At 40.1% G+C, this 21,632-nt stretch overlaps 1 protein-coding gene across 1 annotated transcript in view; it reads left to right on the plus strand.

The window, feature by feature from the left end:
• Window positions 1-1,024: 1,024 nt before the first annotated feature.
• MUSK (muscle associated receptor tyrosine kinase) overlaps window positions 1,025-21,632 on the plus strand; it is a 58,462-nt gene continuing 37,854 nt past the window's right edge. Inside the window, exons 1-5 of the mRNA XM_064404455.1 lie at window positions 1,025-1,170; window positions 5,124-5,250; window positions 8,461-8,612; window positions 9,972-10,099; window positions 10,578-10,719. Of these exons, the coding sequence (XP_064260525.1) occupies window positions 1,074-1,170; window positions 5,124-5,250; window positions 8,461-8,612; window positions 9,972-10,099; window positions 10,578-10,719 (646 nt within the window). The 5' untranslated portion in view covers window positions 1,025-1,073. The remainder of the gene's footprint in view (window positions 1,171-5,123; window positions 5,251-8,460; window positions 8,613-9,971; window positions 10,100-10,577; window positions 10,720-21,632) is intronic.

Genomic DNA, 21,632 nt, shown 5'->3' on the forward strand with positions numbered 1-21,632 from the left:
AAGAGGTTTAGCAAATAAAGGAAATTCCAGAGATCTCAAAGTACCTTTTACTGTGATGTGTTATGACTGCACATTTGTGTTCCTCAAACCATGTAGTTTAGTGCAAGGGTCTGGTCCACTCTGCTGATAAAATGATGAAAAGCATGTGGAGTCGTGTTCCAAGAGGATTATCATCAGTTAGGTTCTTCCCGGACTGATTATTCATCTTTTTCCCTGCTCATGCAGATGTTACCCCCACATCAACCTTTCCACAATGGTAAGCCTCTTTGCTCTTCATATAAATATTTATACTGAAAAACCAGGAAGTACAAGTGACTTGACATTTTTTGAAGATATAATGTAGGCCTTTGTGGTAGGATGGGGTAAGAAAGAGTGAGTCAGAAGATCTTGATTCCGATGTTTCTTTAAGACTTCCTAGAAAATGAGTGTTTATTGTCTGTCTTTCATCTTAGGCAGAGACCTGGTGGTTAACAAGATATTTCTGGAGATTAAACCTCACTGTTATACTTCCCTACAGAAAGGCACTTTTAGTCACCAATGCCAACCTCTTCTGCTCCAGCAAATGCATCTGTTAAGAAAAGAAATACTATCAGCAGGGCAACAGGTGGCATATTACAGACAATCTTGAAAGGTTATAATAAGAGGGAGTGTGTGTGAGCAAGAGGAGAAAAACTGGAAAAGAGGGGGACTAAGGTGAAGGAAAAGGCAGTGGCAAGCATTTTTTCCTACTATTGCTCTTACAGTGTTCTGGAATAAAAGTCTGATGACTTTGCAACACTGGGGTAGGGTACTGCCCTGGAAATGCATTTGCCCATTGTACTGTTCTCTGTTTGCTTAGAAGGAATTCAGAAGGGATTTGCTTTCTCTTGTTTCATGAGCCCCACGCTTTCACACTGACCAAAGTGGATACACACCAGCTGGCCACGTCCATCACCACCACTGGGTGGGAGAATTCCTGATTATACTTAGATCCCTCAGACCCCACTCTGTCACTTGCAGGGAAGCTCTGCTTGCACACCGCTTCCGAAATGCAGCCGGCTGGGAAGTCTGCACGCCGTGCCTGAAGGAGCTGGATGCCTTCTGGATCAAACATGAATGACCTGCTGAAGGTGCCCCTGGTGCACGTCCTCACCCTGTCAGCTCTCAGCTTGGCTGAGACTCTTCTAAAAGGTTTGCTTTTTTCCTGCTCTTCTTCTGCCATTTACTGAAGGAGGTTTTGCAAAGGGGAAGGCGTCTCTGCTAACAGTGGGGTGGGTGGTGTTGTAGTGTTCCTGAAAAAGACAAAAATGGTCTGCTTTCTATGGTCAGTTCTCTGCTTTTGGAAGGATAGCAGTAAAAATATTCTCATATTTGTGTTTGGAATGGAATTCTTTGTCTGTGAAGAGCACGTAGTCTGTTGTAACAGGCAGGGGAGACCTTTGGGTTCAGCTTGAGTGTGATGTAAATTTCTCACATGAAAGGAAGCTCAGAAGTGTTAATGGCTGGTAGCACCAGTTGCTGAAGAGCACAAGATCTGTTGTGTTCAGCACACCTGTGTAGGCTTTTAAGTATAAAAAGCTGCAAAAGAAATAAATATCTATGATGTTTTTATAAAGTATACGTATACAGGTACAAATATGCACTGTTTGTTGTAGCATATAATATGGGAGTTATCATACCTTCTTCCTATCTTGTGTGCACACATGCATATGAGCATATGCTCACATACTTGTAGCTAACAAAAGAATTGGTAAAAAAATCTGTTTAGAAAAGTATTTGAGGCACAAGATGCAACCGTGGTACCATTCTGGATGTACCATTTGGTAGAACTACGGACAACAATATTTCCTGAACGGTGATTCAGAGTTACAATTTAAAGCTTTTGAAATTCAACGCTTACTAGAAATTTTGCAGCTTCAGGAAAACAAAATGAAAGGAGAATGCCAGTATTCCCATGTTAGGCCAACATTGCTGCTCTTGCAGGGCTATGCTTTTGCAATTGTTAGTCAGGTTATTCCCAAAATGAAAAAAAAAAAACCAAAACCAAAACGTATCTTATTAAAAAGGTTTTGAAATAAAAATATTGGTATATTCATAAGGCATTGAAGTAAGTTTGTGAACTTTACGCTTTTGAATGCTGTGGTAAAATAAGTGGTATTGGAGAGACAAGAAAAACAAAGAGGACAGGGATAGATTTTTTTCTGGTGTCACAGTGTAATGAATAGATAAATTCCCTTTTCTAGGACATCACAGCTGAGCTGCTTTTTACCATACAAACTGCAGTTTCTCCAGGTGTTTGCAATGTTGCAGAGGGACTGGTTCTCTTTTCTGTATTGTTTTGTTTGCCTGGTTGGTCTGGTGACTCCAAATCCAAAGCCAACACATTTGGAAGCTTCTGGTGGGCTGCGGACAGAAGGGGATTTGGCTTTCTCATGGTCCCGTGACCAGCCTTGGGTCATTTTTCTATCTTCGGAAACTACAGCTGACATCCAGAAAAATGGCACCTGTGTGGCTTTACACATATATAGATTAATTTATTTTCAATTTATTTAAAGCCACAAGGATCCCTTAAAAATATCAGAAAGGTCCAGTATACGCACATGGAAAGGCCTGGCTGCATTTCTATGTGATGATAGATATGTCCATACACTTTTCAGATTTTATTTTCCTATGTTAAAAAATGGTAATGCACACATAATGAGTTTAGAGTGCTTTCTGGATAAAACGTGGACTGACACCAGCACCCAAGGTGATTGAATAGCTTTTAGATGTAAGTACTATCTCAGCCATTTTGGAACTCTGTTGCCACCTCACAAAATGACGGCAAGTCTCACTGCTCGCTGTCCTTACTTGGGTTAAATATCACAAAGGTGAAAAGAGCATAAGAGAAAATTATACATCCTTGTTGCTGTCATGGTTGCTTTCTGAGGATATAGAATTGGGAAGGCAGCTTTGAAATTATTTCCTGTTACTGTGGTGCTGTCAGTTTGGTCGCTATTTTCTTAGAAGCACGCGGCTTGAGTCTGCCCAAAAATCAGTATGCTAGCTTTCAAATGGGACGAGGTCAGAATATTAATAGATGACAGAATATGCAATATTCTGTCACCTATTGAATAAAAGACACACTTAAAAGCATATAACTGCTTCTAGAACATTTATTTAATATAGAGACCTGATAGGACTTCTTTGCCCAAAGAACAAAATACTGTCATTATGCATACCAGCTCTTGGCACAAATGTAACTTTATTAAGTGTGGGAGTGGCTGTATTTACTGTTACAACAGTTATAAAACTAGTTGCTTTGAATTATTGTTACTGTAAAAATTTACATTTCTCAGGGTTAGAAAAGCATCCTTCCAGAGATTGAGGAATGTGGACAAGAGCAACAAAACCATACTATATAAAACAACTCTGGGGTTAATGCAATTAAACCCCGATAAACTTTGTCACGAAATAGCAGCCTCTCATTTAAAGCAGACAGGATAACCATTGGTGGGGGTTATTCTCCGAAGACAATCTTCATTAGTAGCAAAATGAAGACTTTATAGAAGTCTTCCATTTGGTTTCACTGGCATGGGATTCATCTGGGGAACAATATAGATGATTATTTCTGTTTAATGTGACCCAAAATGACCTAATAAAGTGATGCAAGCTATAATTTGAAGCAGTGATCTTAAACAATGAACTTGTCACAGACTTCTTCTAATTGGAGTTTCATCCATATGACCTTTAGAGCTATCTTAGATGTAGTTTTGAGATTTACATAAGTGTAGTCATTATTGTTAACCAATTATATATGATCCAAAGTCATACAATCTAGAAATATTATTGAGGCAGATTCATTCTAATCAAACATCAAAAGTGTTTAGAGTTTTACATAAACCTGATAGTGGAAGCTGATCCTTTCTTCCTCTAGCTTCATTCTGACAGAACTCCAAAGATATTCTAATTTTGACTTCCATGTAAATTGATAAAAGGATTAAGGTATTGATTTTCTATTATTCTCAGTCACTTAAATCTGAATGTCTTCTCTTTTGCCCATTCCTTTGGGAGGGGAGGGTAAAATGGATATAGTTTATTTTTTGCCTGAATTTGAATCTCATTGTACTATGAAGGGCCAGTAGATACGCAGCAGGTGGGATTCTCTGTGAAAAAATAATGGGCCAGAAGCTGCTATGCTCTGTGAGGAACAGGAAGACTCCGGAATCTATGATGTATTTTCAAGGTAGTGTTTCAGGAATATAGTAAAAACTAGTTTATCTCAGCACAGTTGTCAGTGAAATCTAGTCCAACCAATATGGATGTGTGTCTCTTGCAGCCATTTTTCAAGATATTCAAATGTTTTTGGAGGCAGTGGCTGCAATGAATAACATGAGCAGGAAAGCGAGTGGCTAGGCTTGGGCTTTGATCCCTTCCAGCTGTGCTTCAAGTCTTCCACCAGAGAGATGGCAAATGTTTCTAAAGATGCATTCAAGTAACATATGACTACAGGTCTAGGATAATAAGCATTAGACATAGCTATTAAACTTCTAACCCTTATGATTTTTGGTTAGAAAATGTGAGAAAATGAGAATGTGTGCTAGACGTGACACAAATCAGAATGACCTGAATGGTCTTTGTGAGCCTGGCTTAGAAAAATAGAGCGCTATATAATGGGTTTGGTGTTTGTGTGTAACAGGTTTGTTGTTGTTGATTGTGGTGGGTTTTTTTTTTTTTTTTTTTTTTTTTTTTTTTTTTTTTAAGATAAATAGCTGTGTGACAAATGACAAAAAAAGCCCACATCTCATGCACTAGTAAGGAGGCACTCTTCCCACTCCAGAGGCAGGACAGCTTGGCTTCAATTTGTGTGCTGCCCCTTGCACTCCCAGCCTATGTAATGCCACCCTTGTAGCAGTGGGGCATCCTCACCTCTGTCCTTGCAGTATGCTCACCTGTTGCTCTTGAGGAAGAGGTGGGTCAGAAACACAGGATGCACTGAGCTTGTTGGAGCTTGGTTTGCTGTATTTTGCATCTTATGGAGAGACCTCAAGGGAAAATGCCATTGAGTGACCCTGCAGGAGCATGGCTCCCTCCGTGTTTGGTAGGCTGTGTAACTCTCTCCAGCAGGCACCAGAAGGTGTTCTCATTTTTTCTTCTTCACACAGCTCCCTTGATCAGCACTCCTCTGGAAACAGTGGATGCCCTGGTAGAAGATGTTGCCAAGTTTGTCTGTGTAGTGGAGTCATATCCTGAGCCGGAGATTACATGGACACGTAACAGCATTCCCATCAGGTAGGGAGCAGTCCCAGACCTCACCAGCACCCCAGCACCTTCTGCCAAAATTGGCAGTGCTTCTTTTCATGATACAGGAAATATCTGGAAATATAAAAATTGGTCTGTGTCAGGAGAGAGCATGAGTGGCTGTAATTATCTAGATTCTGTATTTCTGAGGGAGTGGTAAGAGCACTTGGGGGTTGCTCTCGCACCTTCACACATTTGAGCTTGCAGAGAGTTGGTTTCTGCTGCAAGGAGTTTTCTCTCCAGCTTCAGACAATTCAATGTGCTCCCTTCCTCAGTTCATGCATTTACAAAGGAGGAGGATGCTGTATAATATTTAAAAGGAGCTCAGCAGGGCTTGTTGTCTGTCTCAATGTTCTTGGAAACTTTTCATGGAAGGGTTTGTACTGTGCCATTCTTGTTAGCTTCTAGTTCTGGATCTGGAAATTATCTTCTCATTGTTATGCACTGTCAGACATTAACAACCAGACATCGAGATGTCAACAAAGAAGACAGCCTTCTGGAAGTGTGGCAATATGTTATGGAAGTTGCTACCATTGTAGGAACTCTTTTGCTGTAGACAGGTTTCCACAAAGTAAACTGTACTCAATCTTCTAGCTCTGAAATCACATTACGTCTGCCACATGGCTTCACACCAGTTTCTCATTCTAAATGGCTGTAAATGACTTCCTCTGTTAGGGAAAATGCAGCACAACACAACTTTGTCAATATAGTCAATACCCAGCCTCCAGAGAGATGTGCTTGCTGGGCAGATGGCCACTTGAAGTATGGTTCTCACTATTGTGGAGAAACATCCAAAAAGCTTTTAAACCATTGGCATAGGACACTCCAAATAAGTCCGCAGGAGAAGGAGGTCTCACTGCTAGGAAAACTGCTTTAGAGTAGGACAAAGCAGAAAGATACAGATATGAATATAGACCTTCAGAAATATTTTTTTAATTGTCTGCAATCTCAGCAAAATTTGCCCTAATCTTCTGACCCTAGCTTTGTACCAGCATGGAGGTCTGAACTTCCATGGATGTAATTTCCAAATCAGGCTACCTTCTGCTAATTCTTTCCCCATTGGTGACATCATGGCTGAAAATCAAAGCAGGGAGAGAAAGCCATCCATGAAGAACTCTCTCTTTCTCACTCCATGTCTTTAAAATTATCATTCTCCCTGTGTTCTAAGGTAATTTGAAATCCAGATAATTTTTCACCTCAATCCCCTCTTCCAGAAGCCAAACACATAATTCTTAAAACCATTCCACTCTCTGTCTGAGACACAGTGCTTTGACCAAAATGGAAAATAAAGATAAAAACACCTCTTCTGGTAAGGCCATAGAGCGCAGGTTCTTCATTCCTTCACAGGGACTTCTGAAGCAGCATTAATAACACCAAGGGTTTAATTTCACAAGGCATTAATATTCAGTACTGCTAGATACAAAAGCTCAGACCAAAGCCAGAGGAAAAGATAAGCTGAATATATTTGTTACCCTCTAAAAACTCGGATGAAAGTATTTGCACAATGAAAAAGCATCAGATCAGCAGACACTTTTTTCTGAAAAAAACCCCATATAAATATATTTCTGTGCCTCTATGTGTGTGTGTATCAAACTTCAAAGGGCCTAGTTATTGAAAGCAATTATATCAGTTATTTCATTTCCAAAATTTTCTTCTCCTACCAAGGTCCCAGCATCCTGGAGAGACAGCAAGATTAACCTTCAAAACAAAATAGTATGTAAACTTTCAACTTCAATGGGAATAGAGCCAGTGCAGAGAATAGAGTCAGCAGTAGTCTTCTGGAAGTGCCATTCCTTTTGACATCAAAACTTGTGCAAGTAAACCAGCAGATGCTCTGTCCTGAGTGAAATTATTACCTGGCCCATCTTCCAGAACAGGGCTGTCCACAATAAGCCTTCCTTAGGACAAGAATGGGACAGAGTCAGCATGTCTTTTACACTATGGATGACTTCATGGCACTCTTTCTTCCCAAGCTGGAAAAGAGGAGAAGATGTAATAATGAGTGGTGAAGTGCTGTTGAAGAGAAATACATGCCTAAGCCATCATAATGGTCCATTCAGATTAGTTAATGACTACTGTACAATTTTTAACAGTAAAAGAAAAAACCTGACATATGTAGTGGTCAGATACTTGTGATTGCTGGGGATAAAATCCTCAGGTCACAACCCTTTTTCCACTGTTCATTGGAATAAAAGACCTCTTGCATTAAGGTGCTTCCTAAAAGCATCAACAAAGGTGTGAAAATAGACACTATGAAAAGTGAATTTCTTTGTGTTTTATTTATACTATTTCTTTATATTTATCATAGCTTTGCAATGAAGATCAATACCTCAGCTCTTTGATTTCTCCTCATCTTTCTTTCTGATTTCTCTGGCTCTCCCACTTGAATACACACATTCCTCCTACTCACATACCACACTTCTCTTGTCATGTTCACATATGAAATTGGTCTTTGCCCCGCATACTTTGTTACAATATCCCATATTTTTGTTGCTCCCACTTCAGGGCTTTCTGCAGTCTTCTGAAATATCCAGGTTAAAGCCTACTGTCCTTAAACCATAGCTATCCTTGAATCCTCTAACTTTCAGATGACTTCAGCACATTTCTTTGCTTGTTTGTTGGTTTGGTAGGGTTTTTTTGCAAACAAAATAGGCAAAACTGCTCCAAGATGTAGACACAAAAGTTCATGATCTTTGGTTTGTGTCTTTTTTCACAACCTTAAGAATATTTCCCTAACTTTATCTGTTTAATAAAAAAAAAATTTTTAAACTTTGTTTTGTTTTGTTTTCCTGAAAAAGCTTTCTTTAAACAATTTCAGCCAGCTCTATTTCCTGTATAAGCATCTTTCTCTTACACTGAACAATGATACATAAAACAGGACCTGGCTGGAACAGATTATTTGTGCTCATGCCTGTCTTTGGCCAGTCAAAACTCCAACATGATGCCTACTGATTTTACCAATGTTTGGGTGGTGGAAGAATTGTCATTACACTATTGACAGTCAGGAACTGCGTGGTCTAGTGAAAACCTGAATCTTAATTCTGAACTCAGCATTTTCAGTACCTTTCCTTCTGCTTGTAGGTTGAAAATCAAAGGTAGAGCTTATTTCCATTTGTAGTGACATCAGCAGGCTGCATATTAAAATGCAATTCCCTTTCTCTGTCCGTGGTTGTCCCTGACAATCCATGCTGTGCCCTGCAGGCTGTTCGACACACGGTACAGCATCCAGAGGAATGGGCAGCTCCTGACCATCTTGAGTGTGGAGGACAGTGATGATGGGGTGTACTGCTGCACAGCAGATAACGGAGTTGGAGCAGCTGCACAGAGCTGTGGGGCTCTCCAGGTGAAAATGCGTAAGTGGAAATGCAATTTATTCCTGATGCCACGTGAGTGTTTAATCGAAAACCTGAGCAGACTCCCATCTATGGCACCTGAGGATCCACGTTCAGGGCAAACCCATGTTCTTGGGAAGATGGGTGCAGTTTTTTGAGTCAGTGACATGGTGTATGGGATCATAACTTAATGCAGTCGTGATTATTTACCTTGAATAGCACACATTTGTTCTAAAATCAGAAAAAACCCCTGATGCTTTGGAGAATGCCCTTTGTACAAAACTCTGTAAAAGGGTTTGATAGATTAGTCCTCTGTGGCAATACTGGATAGATCCCTGGTGAATTTTAATTGTAAAATTTTACCAATCAGATTTCCTCCTAAGGATGGCAAAATCAACTAAATTATGTTCAGATGCTCTCAATAGCCATGTTGAATGGTCTGGAGCACCATGCTGTAAATGCTCTCATCATCCCACATGGAAGGCAAAAGATTTCCTTTTGCCGAGAGCTACATATGTGCCAAACTCAGTAAATCTGGACTCACATGGCAAGAGTTATTTACACAAACACTTCAAAAGGCAGTATATAGGAAAGGATTTGTCTGTGCTAATGAGATGACCCTCAAGGTCTGATAATGCTGGAACTCTGTGTCATCCCCGTCACTTGCAGGTGGTGGCCAGGAGATGATGCTCTCTGAAACTTGTTTTTTTGCTGGTTCATTATCATGGAAGGGCCTCAAAATGTCAGATCTCCCAAAATACTGAGATAATAATCCTTTATACTCTCAGCTCAGACTAAGGCAGGCCATGTTCTTTCAGTAAAATGAATTTAAATGTATCCCTCATTAACTTTAAGGGAGTTTGATTGCCTTTTCTTTAAGGCTTGATTGTCCTTTTCACTGGCATGGTTATAAATCCTTCAGTTGCGGATATTAATTGCATTTACATGCCCTTCTTGTTGAGCCAGAGGCAAGCCTGGGTTAAAACTCTTTCAAAATCAATTCAATCCAGATCTGAGCTTTGAGACAAGAAAGTGTTTACACAGTGAAAAATGTCAGAACCTGGAATGCTAACATTCTTCAATACTGGAAATACTCTTATCTGAATTTGGATTTTAGCCCAGGCCCTAATTCAAATGACTGTCAAACTCCACTTGGGAAAACAAATAACCCATGCAAGTTAGCTGCTTTTGCAGCTTTTAAACTGAATGCTGTGCTGAAGAAACTTCTTACCAAATAACTTCAAAAATGAGAAAGACTGCTTTATCTTTCAGCAATACACAGAAAAAACAGCAGATTTTTGGATGTAATTTCTGAATTTGTCTCATTCTATTATTTTGTACCTTCATTTCAAATTTAGTTTTTGGCTTTTAAAATTTTAGGACCCAAAATAACCCGCCCACCTGTAAATGTGGAAATAATAGAAGGATTAAAGGCTGTTCTTCCATGCACTACAATGGGGAATCCAAAACCTTCTGTTTCATGGGTCAAAGGAGAAACAGTTGTAAAGGTGAGTAGGAATGTTTTTCAGTAATACTAATTATTTGCTAAAGGAACTGTGTTAAATATTAGCATTAGTTATAGTGTTTGCAAATTCTAGTAGCTAGAAAGGAAGCATTTGGAAAATCCAGGGCTCATCTCATAAATACCTTCATTTGCAATGATTCTACATACGAACCAAATATTCTCTGTGTATCTATATTTTATGTGATATATGCTTGTCATTACTAAGTATGGCCAAATACTGAGGAAAGCACTTGTGAGTGTTCTCCTAAATAAGAGCTCTTTTGAAGCTATAATTCACTGATCTGCAAAAATATCAATGGGTCAGTGTGTCATGACAGTGCTGAGCAGGAATAGCTGCTTGAGTTGTAGGACATGTATAGTGTTCATGCATGTAAGCCCAAACTTTGTAAACAGATTTTTGATGCTGTTTGTGTGCAGCCTGCATACAGAGTCCTCACCTCAATGGCTCCTTCCTCCGGCAGGAGACTGCTCGCATTGCCGTCCTCGATTCTGGGAATTTAAGGATACACAATGTTCAGAGAGAAGATGCAGGACAGTATCGTTGTGTAGCCAAGAACAGTTTGGGCACAGCCTATTCGAAACCTGCAACTGTGGTTGTTGAAGGTGAGTGACTTTTGAACCAGTCTCAAGCTCCATGTGCCAGCCCCTCATGCATACCCAGTTAACTTGAATTATCCTGAAGTATTGTGTTGATGTTGTCAGAACCACCCTAGAGAGTGATAAAAAAAGGAGGAGGAGGAGGAGGAGGAGGAGGAGGAGGAGAGGAGAGGAGAGGAGAGGAGAGGAGAGGAGAGGAGAGGAGAGGAGAGGAGAGGAGAGGAGAGGAGAGGAGAGGAGAGGAGAGGAGAGGAGAGGAGAGGAGAGGAGAGGAGAGGAGAGGAGAGGAGAGGAGAGGAGAGGAGAGGAGAGGAGAGGAGAGGAGAGGAGAGGAGAGGAGAGGAGAGGAGAGGAGAGGAGAGGAGAGGAGAGGAGAGGAGAGGAGAGGAGAGGAGAGGAGAAGGTTTTTGCCTTTGTGGACTTGAACATTTTCTGCCCACTAAATGAACACTAAATTGGTTTTTTAGTTTCTGGTCCTTATGTACTCTTTGTCCAATTCTTATATACAGAAGGTATTTGTTTTGTGGTGTGAACCACCACCAGTTTCAGAGGGCTGAGAACAGTAGACAGAGCCCAAATGTTGGCAAAAAGGCACTCTATCTTCCTGAATCTTATAAGAAATTTGGTTTGGGCAAGGGCTTGTAGAGTGAGTGGGGAAATGACTAATACAGTAGATGAACAAATTTTTATTTCTTATTCAGGATGACTGTAATGCAGAAAGTAGAGAAGGGTCTTCATTTTCTTAGTAAGCTTCAAAATACTATTTAAGGTTACTTTTGAGCTGGAGCTATCAGAGGCTACTTAGCATGCAACCCAATTTCTAAGAGGAACATAGACTTCCTTCTGGAAGCAGTACCAGATATATTAGATCCAACTACACATTGGTAGGTCTGCTATTTTCTTAAAAAATGCATTAATTTTTTCGGGGTTTTTTTCCTCCCTTTTCAATATTTATACATACAGGCTGTGTATACTAAAAATTCCTTAACTTTAAAACAGAAAGGCAGATATTCTTAACCTAAATTCAGGCTGTACTTCTCCCATGCTAAAAGCAATGAAGGAAACTGAAAACAGTGGGATCTTGATGTAAACAGCTTGAGTCCTGGATTTTAGTTTGGCCCCTGTCATTGAGACAATGGGCAAAGGCTTGTCAAGAGTCAAACTGTGAATGGCAGATACTTGGTGCTATGAACACAAAGCTGAAGGGCCTCTGTCACTGCAATTCTTTGTTCCAGATCTGCCAAAGCCAGTTAGGGAATCTAAAAACAAGCTGGAATTGCACCAAAAATCCAGGCTGCTTAGGTTGATGTCTTGGTTTTTCTCCATCTCCAGAATTATGCAGTGGCCTCTTAATTCAAGGACAGGCAAAATAAATCACAAATATCCTTCTCGGGGTGTGTACGTGTGCTCTTTTTAAAAGGAAGAAGGTTAGTTTCTAATTGATCAGTGGCAGGTCAATGCTCCCACACAAATTGTCCCCTCATGTTCCATTCATGTGTTGGGTGAACAAATAAATGCTCTCCTCCAGGCTCATCTTGGTTTCTCTGGTAGGACACCTGCATAATATACCTAAGTTCAGGTGGCCACCCAAACTAGACAGACATGTTTGGTTTATATTTTTGGCTTCCAGAATCCAGAGGTATTAATCCTGACTTAGTACACAGAGCGAACTGTGCAGGATCCATTTGTTCAAACTGACAACATCATTCGTAATCCTGACACAGCAGCTTGCTGTGCATACAAATCCCTTTCCCTCATGGTATTTTAGATATATTTTCATGGATATTTAGCTTAACTATATGTGAGCATACCTGTGTATGCCTGTAAGTTGGTACACGTACACATCACCCTCACACACCTTTTTCATTATTTTTAGTATCCCTCTCCTCCTGTCTCTCATACCCCATTAGTATCAGCATTTTAAAATAACTACAAGTAAATAATATACTAAAATTATTCAAAGCAGGAAAATCACATTCTTTGAGCATTCACAGTCTTCATAAAATTTATGAAAAGTGTTGTTTATTGCTTCTCTGTAATAACATAATGATTTTTTTTTTCAGTCTTAGTCCTAGTATTTACTGGAGTCCCCATCCTGCATAGTGTGGTTTAATATTAACATAAAATGAATAAGCATGGCTGGTTAACTAGGAATATTTAATTCAAGGCAAGTGTCCATTCAAGGAAAAGTGTAAATATTTATGCCTAGCTAGAGCTAGATCATGGATCCTGATTTATTGTGTGCTTCCATTTAAATGGGTCTGGCATTAGTCCTGTGTGGCATCCCACCGTTGCATGGAAGGGAGCACTCAAGGACCATAGGTCCTTGTGGTTGAAAGGAATGACAAGAGTGCCTACAAAAGCTTACAAAGTTTTAGTAATAAATTACGCATTTGGCATGAAAATACCTATGGTAATCCCTGACCTCTGTATAAACATGGGGCAGTGGGTTTTGGATAAAGGGCTAGGATGAAAGGAGGAGGGCCTGAGAGGGAGAGAGGGGTTAAAGAGGAAGAGAGAGAATGAAAAGAATAAAGGAAGAGGAAGGTGCTACCAGTCCTGGTTCCAGCATCAATCCACCTGATGGGTCTGCAGGCCCCTGGAACACATGTGTGTCCAGGCTTTGTAGTACTTTTTATAGTGAAGTTTCCATGCACTGGAGCTAAGTTTCTCACTCTCTAGGCAAATGAGTTATCATGTACAGCCCATTCTTGTTGACCTTTGTGGAAAGGGGTTGGGGGGCTTCAGGGATCTTGGGTGCCCTTGATTCCCCCCCTTACATTCCAAACTGGCTCATCAGCATCTTTCCTGTGCCTCAGCTGTTCTCTGTTGTGCTTAGCTCCGGGAGCCAGAACAAGGACACTTGTACCAGAAAGGGACTGTCCTACTTCCATTTGGCCCCTTTCTCCAGACATGGTTGGTACTAGGCCGCCGCTACCAGCAATCCTTGGTTGGCTCCACAGCTACGTGGCTATCAGTGTTTGAGATATACACATTAGCCCCTTATCTTCCAGGCTTCCACATCCTGCAATTAGCTTAAGGCATTGTTCAAAGTGCAGAGGTGTTCTCGAAAGACTGACTGTCTGCCTTCTGCAGGCAATCAGGCTTCTAAATGTGCTTTTGATCAGGCACATGCTTAAATGACTTGCTCACGTTGGCTGAGAAATTGCAGCAAGTCACAAGTACATAGAATGAACTGTGCAGGATCCATTTGTTCAAACCGACAATAGACTTGGCCCAAGAGTTTACACTACTGAGGTACCTTACAGTACTACTTGTCTGGTTTCAGTGGTCCAAGGTAGAACTATTTGAAAAATGTGGTTGTTTTGATTTTCCAAATATTTTTTCCTCTATTCCTTGTCATCTTTCCTCTGCATTCATAATACTGACCTCTATTTATTACTTTTAAAGCACAACTTTAGTATTTTTAAGGTTTTATTTTTTTTTAAAGCAAAGTTGAAATAATTTGAGCAATAAGCTTTAGATGAAAATTCAGATGCAGTTCTTGTCAGGGAAAAGAAAGCACTGAAAGCCTCTTTTAGTGGTTTTTCAAAAACTGGATTTTCAGTTTTCATCAGTGAATGTTGTGAAGGAGATAAGGATTCTGTAGGCTCTTCACTCTGCACAGACCTGTCCGAAGTTAGGGCAGCCTCTTTACTTTCCCAGGGCAGGTTTCAGGAACCATGAATTATAATAAGTTAATCCTGGGTCAGGATTTTAATTGAAAGGATTAAAAAGCCTGTCTTTTTGCATCTTTTATCCAAGTCTGGGGCAAACTCAGATGAATTTGGACAAGTGATGGTGCAATAGATTTTTTTCTTTAAAGGCATAATCCATAAGTGGTAGATGCACAATCATAATGGACCTAATTGTTTGGTTTGTGGGAACCAAGGAACCAAGCTCCTTACTGGGAACTGTATTGAGTCCATGGATAGCACTGCCCTCACTCAAGGTCTGCCTGGGGTGCCTGGGGGGTATTAGGAAAAGAAACAGGCCGTGGAACATCCCCTTGATTTGACATCAGAGAGCAGGCTCTGGAGAAAAGGTATGGAGAAAGGATACAAGAGGCAAGCATTGGTCAAGTCAGCCAAGTGAGTGACTATGCAAGACAGGCATCACTCCTGAAGGAGAGTTACACACAATTTTTATGATCTTGACGTGTCCTGTGGCATTAAAATGGTGCATATGGTCTTTGGTTTCCTTCTGATGAATGTTTCAAAGGACTAGGGTTGGTGCTTTCTGACATCTGCTGGGGTCATTATAAATTAGTTCTTGACTAGTGAGCTGGTTCACAGCTGTGCAGAAGCTGCATGGTTATATTTTCCTCACTTGGTTCTCCTAGTTACAGCCCACTCAGCTTATGAGAAAAGGACTAGTGAAAGTAGTGGCATGAAGGAGAAGTTCAATAGGCAGAAAAAAGCCTTTTCCACAAAGGAAAAGGGTTTTGCTTTCTGCAAAGCCAAACAAATAAGAAATGCTGAGTCCTTTTGGTTTGCTAAAATTAGCATGTGAAGATTACTTCCTCTTGCTATGTTCATCCAGAAGGTAGAAGGTGCATTGAGATACAGAAGGTAACAAGGTAGAAGGTGCATTGAGATACAGAAGGTAACATGTGCATTGAGGTAAATGAACAATATTATAATCTTGACCGTTTGCCAAGAAATGAGTTTTTAATTTCCTGGAGGCAACATTTCTGACCTGCAGTTTTGTATTAATTTTATATCATCTTAAACATTTTGCTAACTGGCTTTTTAATCACTACATTATTAACTTTGGTAATATAGACTTCTGAAAATCCTAGAAGAGTATTTATACACTCAGTGAAGCAGTACATTGCCAAAGCAGTTCCACAGATTTCTTGTTGTTTGCTGTATTGATTCTCAAAGTGAATCTCTGGCTGAAGGTTCCCAAATTAATCCAAGATTCAGGACTATGGTTGAATACAGGCATTTTCTTGCTTACCTGATATGTAGTTCACACAGATGTCTGAAGGCTGAAGTTTATTGACAAGATATTGACTGAGATGGCTAAGATGTTGCACTTTTATCTGAAATCACTCATTTGGAAATAGAGAAGCAGTCATTGCCATCAATAGTGTTTAGATTTGTCATCAAATGCAGAAATTACCATTGATGAAAGGGAAAACTTAGAACAGGGTATAAAGATTTAAGCTGTACCTAGAAGACATTTTTTGGACCTTCTCTGAGCATTTGAAACCTGTAGGGTCTGTAAGACCTTTGATTTTTTCCTTGGTGCATTAGACAGCTATTTATGTACATAGGCCATAGAAGGGGAGGAATTTTCATTTTTGTTGGTATCTGCAGTGACATCAGACTGGGCCATTAATAGGACCAGTTCCACAAAAGCCATGCAAGAGCTTTTCAGGTTCAGCTTCTGGGCCTGCTGCCTAAAACTGTACAGTCTCCAAGGTCTGACATGAGTTAAGAATTATATTCATCCGTTATGTGTGAATTGTGTGATATTAAAAGAGTATATTTAAAGGCATGAGCTCTTGTGTGGTGTGAAGCATGGGAATATCCCTGTTATGAGCATGCTTATCACTCAGACACCGAGTAAAGCTGCCTCATTAATTTTTTCTTAACATGCAAAATAAATTCCATTGGATGGTTTTGCTTTAATCTCTTACTATCTTTTCCAGATGTTATCCTTATAAGCAGTGTTCAGATTATATGTAATTCCTGCATCAAAAAAGAAGTGTCTATTGCAGAACAGCCACAAACCAGTAAATTTTGTGATGATTTACAGATGTCATTGCCAGACCTGGGCTTAGTTTTTTTCTTTGTTTTGGAGAATGTTTTCTCTGTCCTTAGGGGAAAGAAAGTGTCATTTTGTGAACTGGTAGAACATGAAGAAGGGTTCTCGTTCTTCTTCATTCTTCAAAACAAAAAAAAAAACCTCAAAAGAAATTGAAAAGTTGACTATGAATTTCTGACAGTTTAGAAGTAACACCTGCTTAAAAATTAAAAAATGTCATAAACCACATTTCAGCCCTAACCTTACATTTATCTTCAACTATTGAAAGAACATTTTCTAGAAATTAATGGAGTAATTGTCACTGAAATGTACAAAGGGTTGTGGTGTATTAGGCACTAACACAACAGAAGGTAAAATATTTTCCTGAGAGGTGTCCTTCCAATCCAACAGCAGCATGTGAATGGCAGTTTTCTGATGTAGGAAGACAGCGTGAATGGTCTACTGGAATGTGGTGTGCAAAAGGTTTTTCTTCCCCTGCGGGTAAAGAATAAAATTCCCATGTTTCTAAGTGTTGCATCCAGTTAGTGAAACCTCTGAAGTTCCAGTTTGCTCAGTGATGCATTTTTAATGTTGAAAAGTGTAGAAAAAGGCAATAAATACAGGGACTGCTATGTGAGAGGAGAGAGTATATGAATGGTCCTGTTGGTTTTGTACTGAGTTAGACGCAACTCCATCTCGTGATTTATACGAAACTGAGCTTGATCTCCACCAGCCAGTGGCACCAGAGACTTGTGGAATTCAGGAGCATACTGTGTGATAACCTTTAGTTTTGAAGTCATCACTCTACAGACATATGTCTAGAAATTAGCAATCATACATCTGTAAGGAAACAAACAAACAAAATAGCCAGGGCAAACATTAGAAGATGCAGTGTGTTTAACAAAAAAAACTACCTGTATTCTCCATGGATATATGAACATTTTTGGTTAAAATCTCTGCTTTTTCCAGCTGTCTGAAGAGGCGTCTATTGGTTCAGGACTACTGACCCTTTCTTTAACCAGGCCGTTTAATTAATTTCTCCACTGAAGTGTTGCTGCTCCACTTCATACTGTGCTATTATGTGGCAGCACATAAAACAATCAAATTAAAACAATGGTAGAAGCAAATCTCCTTACACTCCCCTGACTTAGATGTTTGGTTTTGCGTTCCAGCTCTGGTAGATAGATGTCTTTTCCTGGCCACATTTTGTTGCTTATTACTAGCTACTAAAATAATACCCTGCCACTGGCCACAAAAATGTTCCCCTGTAAGCCACTTCTGAAAACTGCCTTAGCCTTAAAAATAGGAAGATTTTCCTTGGAGAACCATCCCTTCAAAAGAAAGGACTTGCCAGATTTGGTCTAGATTTTTATTTTAATCATGGAGTCTAATTCTTGTGCCAGTGAGGGGATGGCAGACTAGTTGACAATAGAAAGCAATGCCATTGCTACTCAGTTAAGAGACTATCCCTGTGAAGTGTAAAGAACTAACTTCTTTCAGCTGTTTTTTGGACATCTTATATAGTCTTGGGATAAATTTGCATCACAGATAAATCAACAGACTAGCAAGTCACATAAAAACTCAAGTAATAGGAATAAAAACATGTGCAGAAAATTCTATCAATTTGAATAGACCACATTCCACAGGTGGTCTATATTTCGAACAAAAGCTAACTCCTGATATGCTATCCAAAAAGTTTTTTACACTTTTGTGTCGACTTGTCTGCACTTGGCATAGATGATGTAGGAAAGGGAGATACCAAGAGACTGCTGAAGCAGCCAATCGGCACTGTTGCCTTGCATTTCCCACAAATTAGGTTTCAGTGTGAAATCAAAATTTTTATCTCTATTATCTTTTGAGGCAGAGTGTTTTGGGTCAGGTGAATTGCCAAATAGCAAACTGACAAGGAAGTTTGAAGTTCTTAATTAAAGTATTGGATGAAATTTCCTCATGGAAATTCTAATACCAATACTGAAGAAGAGTCTTTGGCTTGGCCTTGAGCAGAGGCAGAAACTCTGGGAAAGGATGCCTTTCCTGTTTGTGTTGCTGCCGGCAATATGTACCTGCAGGCATTGTCCTATGACAGTAAAGAGTGAATACAGCAGTTTGATTTTAAACATTACAAAAGATTTATGGGGAGGAAGCATTACAAGTTTGCCTGTAATTATACCAAAGTATTTGACTGACCTCAGTGCGGTGGCATGGGCGTAACTGAAAACCCAGAATATCTCATTAAATCTCCTCCTACCTGTGGCACTCCCCAGAGTCGTCCCAAGGCTCTGAGATGCTGCAGAACCAATCATAGCCCTAATTACAGGGTAACAGGGTAAGCTGCTGGAGGAAGAAAACAGCCTCAGACCTTCAACAAATGACAAGTACGCGTGAGATATTCAATTTACTCCCAAGGTTTGCTCTGCTGTGACATTGGCATGAAGTTCATGCTGCCTTTGAGTCATTATCACAGGGTGGCCTCTTGCAATGAGAAGCTGCAATGTGGCTTCAAACAAGGCACATACACAAAATTCTTTTTAAAAGCATTTGAGCCTGCTATTTCCTTTCACAAAAACCTCTTTCCCCTAACAAAGACCTTTGGAAGGCACTTGAAAAATTTATGACCTTCTCACATCACTGCATGAATTGTGATTTTAAGAGAAAAATGCTATGGCAGTTAAAATCCCTCTCTCTTGTAAACCATTGGCTAGCTAGAAAGCAGGAGCTTCCCTCAGAACAATGAAGGGAGTGGAGGATAGAGAATATCCATAGCTATCAGATAGAGGCAACCAGAGCAAACTGAGACAAGCATTCTGAAGTGGCTGGAGCCCCTCATAGACACTCACAAAAAGGGTATATCAAACAGCGAATTGAGAATTTGGAAAAAAAGATGGATATCTGTTGCAGGAGGAGCTAGATGAGTTTTCAACACTAAAAATCAAGCATGTGTGATGGATAAGGTGATCAGGAAACAGGCTCCTTGCTGTCCCCAAACCTAGGAACAGCCTAGCAGCTACTGCTAGCAGCACTTTAAAGTAGATGAAAGGAAGTACTTTTCACATGACATGTAATTAAATTTATGGCATTGCTAATACCAGTGGTGGAGACCAGATGTCAGGATGATGCAAGAATTATCTCATTTTTGGGTATCCCAGTGATTTCCCATAATTGCTTGCTCAATTCCTTAAAGTGGGAGGGGGAGAGGGAGACTTGCGCATAGCCGTGATTTCAATACCTGCACACAGACTGGTAGCCTCGGCAGCAGTCATGACAGGTCGTGATCATGAGTGGAACAAGCAAAGGAATCTCTCCTTGACTTTGGGAGGCTGGGAACTTTCCAATTTCAGATTCAGTAGTGGGTAGAGGCAGAGATAAATGCACCTGATATGACTGTACTGTAGACAAGACAGAGCATGGGGAGGTTTGAAAGAGTCTTTCCTTCAGAGAAACCAAACACATATATAAGACCAGTAGTGACATGAAAAGAATTTCCTCATTCATTTCCTTGGGAAGTAATTTGAACGCATTATCCTCACTTGTCCTTGAATCTAGTGTTTGTTCTGTATATAGAGATGAACTCTTGTACAGAACAGGTTTTATATAGTTACACAGGATATAAGCTATCTATTTACATTTTACTCCTGGTAAATTACATCTTTGCGTATTTGTGGTGTCTCCTTTTAGGATTCCAGAAACATCTACATGCAGTGCAAAGTCTTCCATAGCTGAGAAGTTAGTGGCTGATATGTTTACCATCACATGAACCTTCTACTAAAGCAAATAACCTTACCACCCATAAATCTAGGAGTCCACCCTAAAATAAAGTTAGCTTGAAAAATAATGCCTTGCTAAAAAAAATTGCTTTTATATCAGACACTAGAGCTTTGAATCTGAAGGCATATGATTCAGGATGGAGTTGTTGTGCTTTGCTGCATCTTCCTTTCACACAGATCTTGAATTGTCCCTGGTGCCCATCTCATAGCCTCAGGATCCAAGCTGAGTGTCTATGTATTGCTGTGGAGTCTAACCTGTGCTGCATGATGCTTTAAGGACTATGACAAGGCCCAAATGTCCTAACTAATATATCAGAAGTCAGAAGAACTTGCATCTTGCCATTGTGTAAAAAATGCAGATACTTCAGATGCATTGAAGGCTTATCCTCCTGGGTTATCACAATAACAGCGTGCAGGTCAGTGAATGATGAAGTACTGCTTGCTTAGAGCTTGAGTAAAGCTCTTCCTCACCTTGCTCTTTTGGGCCCCATACATAATAGTGTTGTCCCTTGAGAAATAATACATTGATTTTGTGGATTTCCTGCAGTGTGTGTGTACTTTTTTTTTGTTTTGATAACTTGTATACACATGGTTCTCTAGCAATGAGCATGTTTGTACCTAGATTAAATAAAATAGGTAAGCAATTTGATAGAGATAAATGGAAGAGTCTCATATCAGCTTTGCTGGAGCTGTTTTGCTCCTCTTTTATTTACTTGATAGGCTAACAAAAAAAGATAAGTGCTGCAGCCTAGGTAAGAAATACTTGGAGATCAAAGTGAAACTGACCTTGCAGTTATCTTGGAATTTAATTGTTAACTCATCCCCATTTGGGAAGTGCTAAGCCACACTCAGAACCTGCTGCTGCTGTTGCTGCTGCTGCTGTGAGAGGAGTGATTAACTCCTTGTCTCTTTGTCCTTGCTGGAGAATATGTTTGTTCTCCAAGGTGGGATTCAGTTCTGTCATGTCAGCTGCAGAGACTGTACCTTGTCTGGTCAGCCCTGGCTCTTGGAATGTGATTAGCTGCTGCCCACAGCTTGGCATGACTGTCTCTGCGACTGCTGATCCATGAGCATGGTGTGTGGCCTGTTCTTGGCACTGGTATTTCAAGAATTCTTTTAATGCAGGTAATGTTAGAAAACACAAATGCTGCAGGTTTCTATGTATTTAAAAATGTATTTGTCAGACTCATCTCTCACCAGCGGGAAGGAAATGGTAGTCCCTCTAGTTTTTCCTCTCCTTGGCTGCCTGGTTTAGGCTTGTCAGGAAGAGTAAATGGTTCTGAATGAATCTGAATGGGAAGTTAGAAAAATGGACGTCTTACTAGCAAAAATCACAGTGGCACGAGTTCATGGTTCTTCAGAGCATATAGCTACCAAGCAGAAATGTTTTTTCTATGGCTT

This window comes from Passer domesticus, chromosome Z (assembly GCF_036417665.1).
Source record: "Passer domesticus isolate bPasDom1 chromosome Z, bPasDom1.hap1, whole genome shotgun sequence".
NCBI lineage: Eukaryota > Metazoa > Chordata > Aves > Passeriformes > Passeridae > Passer > Passer domesticus.